This window comes from Plasmopara halstedii, assembly GCF_900000015.1.
Source record: "Plasmopara halstedii genome assembly, contig: Scaffold_671, whole genome shotgun sequence".
NCBI classification, from domain to species: domain Eukaryota; phylum Oomycota; class Peronosporomycetes; order Peronosporales; family Peronosporaceae; genus Plasmopara; species Plasmopara halstedii.
This window is the reverse complement of record NW_020187588.1, coordinates 298,530-307,050: the sequence shown is the minus strand read 5'-3', so window position 1 is coordinate 307,050 and position 8,521 is coordinate 298,530. Positions and strand designations below refer to the sequence as shown.

The 8,521-nt window shown below is 39.9% G+C and overlaps 1 protein-coding gene across 1 annotated transcript; it reads left to right on the top strand.

The window, feature by feature from the left end:
• Positions 1-789: 789 nt before the first annotated feature.
• Positions 790-2,025, top strand: PHALS_13623 (uncharacterized protein; the record flags this gene model as incomplete). The annotated part of the gene is made up of 4 exons (XM_024729418.1): positions 790-906; positions 1,003-1,154; positions 1,222-1,315; positions 1,498-2,025. The coding sequence occupies 4 exons, from the start codon at positions 790-792 to the stop codon at positions 2,023-2,025; spliced, it is 891 nt and encodes a 296-aa protein (XP_024579797.1).
• Positions 2,026-8,521: the final 6,496 nt, after the last annotated feature.

Sequence of the window (8,521 nt, the reverse complement as noted above, 5' to 3'; positions counted from 1 at the left end):
ATGTGGCTAGGTAGCCAGTAGTTATGCATATCTATATTTTACTATACATATTTAGTATATTTAGGGAAATCTAAACTTTTTCAATCAGGATAAAAAGATAAATAAAAGTCAACATCGATTTTGGACAGAAGTGTTTCGTTTGCCTTGGTTAGGGCTTTTAAGTACTTTTAGAGGCAGCGGATTGGGATCCGCTGCACGAGTACTTGGTTCTTGTAAAGAACGAAAGGTCGGTGATCTAAAGTACGCTTCCTCAAGCGTTTTGCTACGGCAGCCCCGCTGTAGTCATGATGGTTGTTACGTAGAATTAATCCGTTTTCCTTAGAGAAAAGAGTCTATAATGGTGAAGTGAAAACGACAAGATCACAAGTGGCAATTCCTTTTGACCATATTAAAATCTTTTCTGACCACCCACCACACTAAACTTTCTTTTTGACCATACCAAATTCTTTCTGACCATACCAAATTCTTTCTGACCATCCAAATAACTGACATCTAGATGGTAACTTTTCCACAATTCGACATTGGTGCACAGTAAAAGCTACTGGTATTTTGTATCAGTAAGGTGCAAATACCGGGCTACGACACCGGTAAATACTTTTTGTGAGACATCACACAGCAACTAACATTGTACCAATTCTCGCTCGGCTTACTATATCACTCGGTCTACAGGTGCGGAAAATTATCCGCTGCCAGCATCAAACTTATTGAATAATGCTAGTCAATATCCAGCGCAGGATCTCGATCACATAAGAGTCAACACGTCTTTCACTTATGGAGTTAAAGATCAAAATGGGCTCTAGAGGCGAAGACAAAATGTTGGATCTCCGTGGTGTCGAGAGAGGTGCACAAAGCATTGCTCCAGGAACACTTTCGAAGATGTTAGCAGCGTGGGATAATATTGTGAAGGTTGGGATTAGAAGGATCATCCAGCGCACTGGGACACTGGGATGATCGAAGATAATAGCATTTAAAGGAGTGAAGGAACATTAAATCGGCTTCAAGGCAGAAAGAAAGGATAAAAATGCGCTCCTAACGTTTGGTGGAGCATTGGAGCTATCTGATCATGCTCGCGGTTCTTACAACGTGAACGCTCCATTTAATTCGGTAAATTACTTGGATCTCCGACGAAAGGATCTTATCGAAACAGCGTTGAAGTGGGATGAAATGAAACATGACCTCACCGCATTGATCACTCTGCAAAATCAGTATCATTTTCCGAAGAGATTGCTGGCTTAATGGTGTCACTCCTCTCATTATTGAGATGGTGCTGAAAGACAAAGATGGATTTCTTGACGATCAACTTCTGGAGAAGGCGGTGCAATATTTTGTGCAGTACATTAAAGCAATTTATGCTGGCTTGTTACATGCACTCTCATACCAGCTCTATTTGAATACGAGCGAAATTATAATGTTTGTCAGACTATCGCTCTTGAGTTGTCTCAGCCTCAACCACTGATACCCGACGATGTGTGAGCAGCCGAGTTCAAAAGTGTGCAGGGAATGACGCCTGATAGATTCATTGAAACATTGCTGCAAATGAAACATGGCAAACCCACTGATGACAGCTCTATTCTAACTTACATGCCAAAGTACGTCTGGTATTGTGAAAATACTGTAGCATCCCGAGATGGACTGGACAAGTATGGAATAAAAGCACTTAAAGCACTTTACAGTAGTTCACATTTGGTAGACGATGTCATTCCAACATTGCTCAACGGAAATGCTCAGTCAAAAGCAACCGCCCAGCGACTCATTATTGGTCTCGTAACCTCTTTTTCGCAAGACAAGATGCATCCAGCTTATGTTCAGAAGATTCTCACCCGAATTGCTGATCACAAGATGGACAATTTCAGTTGCGACGCATTAGAACAGTATACTTTGCAGTACAAAAAAAAGTTTACGCTGCTAGAAGAGAGCGAGCGACTAAGAACTCTCGAGCACTTTAAACTTAGTTCCAAATCAAAATCAAAGGCACCTCAAGTTGCACCATATACATCCAAGGCGGCAACCGGCACCATCTTGTAAAGAGAAAGCGTGCGAACAAGGGAGCAGCAATTCAGTCTTTACCCAGGCAGTGTACTAAACTGTTTTTTCAGTCCTGAATGAAAAGGGATAAGAAAACCAGAACTCTCCGCTTGCTTCTCCGATACGAGTTTAAGAAACTTGTGAAATAAGCGTCAGTAGATGCCGTCAAAAATGAGGAGCTTTATTGCCGAGGAGCAAAAGTTAAGATGCATACGACCAGAATACGAAGCATGCTACACCAGAGGTTAAAGCAAATGATGTGATATTGATGATACTGTTGATTTTCGCTCTCTGTAACAATCTTGCAAGCTCTTTAATATAGTAACACAGATCATGACGTAATATGACCTATTTATCCATAGTATTAGTATTGACTAATATATTTTTTTATTATTCCTCTCCCAAACGTTAAGAATCGCCATTGCTTTTTTCTGCCATGTCGTACACTAACACTTTTACACAATAGGATGCAGTACTGAATACCGGGCCAATCGTGCTTCCATAACATTTCTAGAAAACTTGGTAATCCCCGGGTACGACAGTCTTTTTGAATACGACACTTCTTCCGTGATACTTCCAAGTGACATACAATTAACATTGAAAGCAATGTGTTTGATGAGAATCCAACTTGTAATGACAAATGCTGTGTGTTTTTTTACTCTTCTATATGAAAACATTCGATGGATCGTTGGCAAGAGTCTCTTTTGCGTCCGCATTGCCTTTAAAAAATACCCCCAACGTCCATCATAAGAAATGCCAGTATTTGCCGGTGGTATACAACCCAGATATTCAGCATTAGAAACACTTTTAAATCCTCAGCACGATACTCTTCGTCAAGCAAAATATAGGATCGCACGATAACTTATGAAGCGTCATAGTAAACTCGGTCAATGGCTATAATCTGATACCTGCTTGTAAGCTCCACAAGAAAATAATCCTCGTCGCCTGGAGCATTCGGATTCCCATAAAACCTTACAGAGAAACTCTTTCTGAGAAAAAATAGAGGTAGAATTACAGAGGACCCATCAAGGTTAGATCAATTGATCTATCACAGGCCTGCAGAGTAAACTACCGACATAACCGGAGCAAGCTGTGCAATTTCAGCCACCCAGAGTTTCATTGTTAATGACACATCGGTAAGATGAAAGCCATAACAGACGCTTTATGACCAGCAACAAAGTGCAGAATGCTTTAGCTGGACTCAAGCCCAATTTGATCTTTGACGAGGTTTCGGAAATTGATTTCATAAGCCAACAGGGTGCAACATTTGACTTTAAGGTCCAACATTTTAAGCAAGAAAAAGCTTTTAGAGTCGACGAGAGGCCTGAGTTGGCGAAGCGCATCATTTCTGTGCAAAAGTTGATCTTTTACGAAGACATCATCAATCTTGTGAAACATCTGTGGAATGACAGTATGCTTCCAGCTGATGTTCTGCGAGATCACGCAAAAAAATTGAAAACAAGATTATTTTTTTCATTTGTGACGTGCTGGGAGAGTACACTTTGCAGTAGCCTCCGCTGTTATAGAACATAAAGCGAAACATGTCGAAGTTCCTACCGAACCAAATCCAACTGTACCTATACGTCCACGTATCAGGACAGAGGTGACGTTTGGCAATGCAAACTCAAAGAGAATGCACATGTTTGAGAATGAAGCACCCAAACTCTCACCTTAAAACATATCGTCTGCGGTCTCAATCCGAGAACTTCAATTGACGTGTGCGAAGAAAGCAAGCAAGGTACTTTTGCTCTTGGCAATTCACCAGAAAATACGCATGAAAATCTTAAGAACAAGGACGTAGCAAATGCATTTTATATCAAGCAACGTAGTTAGTTCAGTTACGAAACATTTGGCAAGAAGGCACACAAACTCCATTTGTTTAAGCCAGTTTTAAGTGTTTTTGAACAGCATACTATGTTTGAATGGCAAAAATTAAATATTTTACTACATATAATAGCTATTATCATTTTTTCTTCTGTAAATAGCTCTTGCTTGCGAATTCTAGTATTCTCACATCAGTTGTAGTACATGATGATTTCGGCGCTATCGCAGTGAAATGATTTCTCACAACGGCAATAAAATAAACTATTTTGTAATAGTAATACTACTAAGAGTAATAGGTCATTCGAGCAGCATTTTGACGCTGCATTTGACAACTTGCCAAACAATGCAGTACATACCACTTGCATATACAAACAGCTCGCGTGATTGTATATACTAGCATGAAAAAAGGACTACAAGACTACCGCAACTTCCATTGCCAATTGCTTGCTTTTAAGTTAATGCACTAAATCTGATGAAATCCAAAGTCACTAAATCTTCAAAGTGTGAACCGAGCATTTGTTGGAATCCATACACCAAAAAAGATCAAGGAGCTGTGATGCTTTAGAGATTAAAAAATTTCAAGATAATGGACTAAAGCGAGCTATGTAGTGGAGACTGGTGAGATAACATTCAACTCCTCGAGTGGCGGCATTTAAAGTGTGTTTGTAACTTTAGGTTTTTTACTGCAAAGTCTCCGATTTATACTCTCGAGAGCATTTTGTGTATACATAAAAAAATTATTCAGAAATTGACATCAACTTTAAGCATATTTTTAATGATATTAATTTTTCTTCTTGGCTCGTACAGTTGCTTTTTTGAGAGTACGAAAGAGTAGGTAGAATGCCTTTAAAATAGTTTGTGTGCTTGTTGACCAACATATTTTTCTCTTGGTTTTAGTATGTGCGTCTTTGTTGCCGAAGATCATTTTTGAATTTAACATGTGTCCCAGGATACTTTTCTGTTGATTTTAGTATAGGGATGGGTCTGCACTAAACATTAGGGGGTCCAGGGTTTGTTGATTAGTTTGCACGATCCAGTGTCTATGTCCTGACCATTCATCATAGCTTCCTCGGAAAGTTGAGTCAAAAAAGATGATCAGAATGATGTGCATACGGTCCCGTCTAATGGCCATCCAAGCCGTAAGACATAGCTTCATTTAGTTCTCCTCAAGTGTATATTAGTCTAATGTGGAAAAAGTTCAAGTCATACCATCGCGTTCCAAGCAGCTAAATAGCGTATCAATGTCGCTTTAAATGTTGCTCAGTTGAGCGCATCGCTATAAGCCAGTAATCCGTGACTGGGTCACTCACGATCTTATCAGTTGTCGAATGAAGCAACAGAATACACTTGTAATTTAGCTGACGTAGAGTTAGACAGTGTAAATTAAAGCTGTGGTATTAGGCTCTGCTTTTCTTATTCGCCGATGCATCGGAATTGCAAGACCAACGTCTAGCTTGTCAATTGCGACTCACTATCGGATAAAATTCCATCCCCCATGCACAGAACTGTGGTATCACAGCAACCTGAAGGATGATAGAACTTCATTCTAGCAGCTTGAATAAGTTTTTTAACAGCAGGCTATACATATCGACCAAGCCCATCTCAGCTACTGACAACGTGACGAACGGTTGGGTGCAATATCCGTTGCCGTGCGTCAAAATGATACGTGTGGTTTATTCAGGATCACCGTAGCACGTAAGGAAGTGCTAAAAAGCATCAGAATGCAAAGTCACAGGCCAACGAATCTCACGCAGAAAATATTGACAAGCAATTGTTCTAACAGTAATACCGAGGCTTGCGTTTTTCTCGACTTACATTTGTGAGTTCAGTCTGATCGAAAATTTGATTTGAGATCACGAACCTACCCGCCAACATCATCATACTGACGATTATGTCTCGCCACGTTTCTTCTTATGACGACAGTTAAAAATTTTTGTGAGTCCATGAGATTCCAAATAATAGCCTTAATTCTAGAGACTGTTTATTTCTAGTTTTCAAAAAATATTTTAGACTAAGTTCAGAGTAGTAGTCAACTTTGCGCAGCAGTGACAGCTGCGCTGGGTCCAAGCGATCATCTTATAAGTAGCCAATGAACGTTCCCTTTCTGGTAGCAGAGATTGTTTCAGCTCCTTTCTTGAATTTATGTTTTTTTATTACTACAGATCGCTACATTAAGCTTGTTATAAATACATGCGATAAGCTAATTTTTAAAAGACCACCGTTGAGGAAGCTGACCTAAGTTCTTCGCAGCAGCCTTAAATGTACGGGGCTCTTTAATTCCTTCTTATTGCTTCACTAAGCACAACACCGAAGTCGTAAGCCTCTTCAAAAAGCCTATTTATTACACATATATAAAAGCTTCTATTTTTGTTTTTAAATAAAATTTGTCTGTCGCAGAATTAGCTCTGAGAGTAGTGTACACAACGTTGACATAAGAATCCCCTTAATTTAAGCTAGAATTATGCTCTGGATCACCCGTAAATCCGCGTTAAGGCGGACCCAATTTAGACTGTTTGCCATCTATTTAGCTAAGTATAGGACGGCTATATACTTAAATCGTTAATGATTTTTGCTAAAAACCAATTACTTGCATTCACTTATAATATTTGCTTGATTCTATCATTTCTAGCAGCTTTTTCGTGCTTGGTAGCCTGATTTTGCGAGTTTCTGCAATTGTTTAGTACGTTTACCTGGTTATATTGAAACGTAAGTAGCAATAGCCGATCAAGTTCACAATCGTTTAGTGACACGATGACTTTTGCAGGCTAGTTGACACTTTAGTGCAGGTATGGGTTCAAGCAGAAAATTAAAAGTGAATATATTAACCTGTTAGATCCTGGTTCATCAATCCAATTACATCCAGTCTAAAAGTTACATGCATATGCTTGTAGTTGATGTTGACTTGATATTGCAACGTCAACATCAACTACAACTGCAAACACCACCACCACCATGCGGTTGTCATCCTAGTGTATAGCGTGTGATGTAACACCCCCACTCACGCTTGACTTAGTATCAGATAAGGACTTGATACCACTGGAGGCACGTAGTTCAGTGAAACGAAGTGTCACCAATGCCTTCGTCAGCAAGTTGATGGTTTGTTGGGATGGATTTGATTTTAATCTCACCATTTGAGACGCACTCACGGACAAAATATCAATATGCTTTGAACGTGCATTGTAACCAACATTGTGCGCCAGGGCAATGGCTCCCTGAGTATACTCATAGATCACCTTTCGACTTGACTGTTTGTAACCAAGTTCTTTCATTAACGTTCGAGCACAAACGACTTCTTGTGTGCGTTGGCTCAAAGCCATGTATTCTGCTTTAGTTGAGCTCAGTGCAACCGTCTTCTGATATTTTGCTTTAAAAACAGCCAGCCCACCATTAAGCATCACCAAACACCAGATACTGATCGTCGATCATCTACATTGCTTCTTCAGTCTGCATCACTAAACGCAACCAGAGATTGTTTCAAAACACCCCCACTGAAAGTCAATATGATAGACCGAGTTGTATACAAATACCGCGGTATACGAATTGCAGCCTTCCAATGTGCCTGGCCAGCGCAATCCAGGAAATGACTGAGATGAGAAACAGCATAGCATACATCTGGTCTAGTACCCATTGCAATGTATAGTAGACAACCCATCAATGGACGAAATGGTCGTTTCTCCATTGCTTCTCTCTCGTCCGTTGTCTTTGGAGAGTCATCTCGACTTAACTTCATTTCACTTTCACATAGGTTCTGGATTGGCCGCGCATTTGACTGAATGAGACGCTTAGCTACTTCCTCGATGCAGTGGTTCTGTGATATGGCAAGCGTCTTCTTGTGTATTCCATGATTTATTTCCATTCCAAGAAACAACTTTGCTCGACCAAATCTTTAATACGAAACCGTTGAGTGTTTTTTTTATTTGATTTCATCCACTTCTTTAATCGTTTTGGCCTCAATTAGCATATCATCAGCGTATAGGCAGATGTAAATCACAGACTCAAGTCGATTTGGAACATATATGCATGAATCAATAGATGATATTTGAACCCAATTTTCAATAGGCCGTCGTTGACGGTCTTGTTCTACACGTGAGCCGCTTGCTTGAGGCCGTAAAGGGAACGGTTCAGCTACAGTAATTTACCTTTAACGCATTTGAATCTCTCAGGCACTCTCATGTATACCAACTCATCGAGCATTTCATAAAGAAAAGCAGTATTTACATCAAATTGAAAAATAGATAGACCTAGGTAACAGCATACTGATAGTACTATGCGCATGGTGTTCAAGTTGGCTACTGGTGCGTAGGCTTCAAAGAAATTTAAACCAAATCTTTGACTAAACCCCTGTGCAACGAGCCTTGCCTTGTATCGAATGATCTCACCATGTTCGTTCTTATTTATCGCGAAAACCCACTTTCATCCAAAAATTTCATACCAAATTTTAAATCTACAACATCCCATGTGTTGTTGCAAATTAATGAATCAATCATTCTGATTAGCTTGCTCCCACTAAGTTTTGCACTCTCCATTATTTGAGTCGCTAATTTATGTTGGTACATCAGCCATGAATGCCACCATGCCACAATGCCACCATGCCATCTTCATTACTAATTCGTGAGCGCTTTGGTGGTCGCACATCCATATGATCAGAGTCATCGTGCTGACGGTCTCCCTT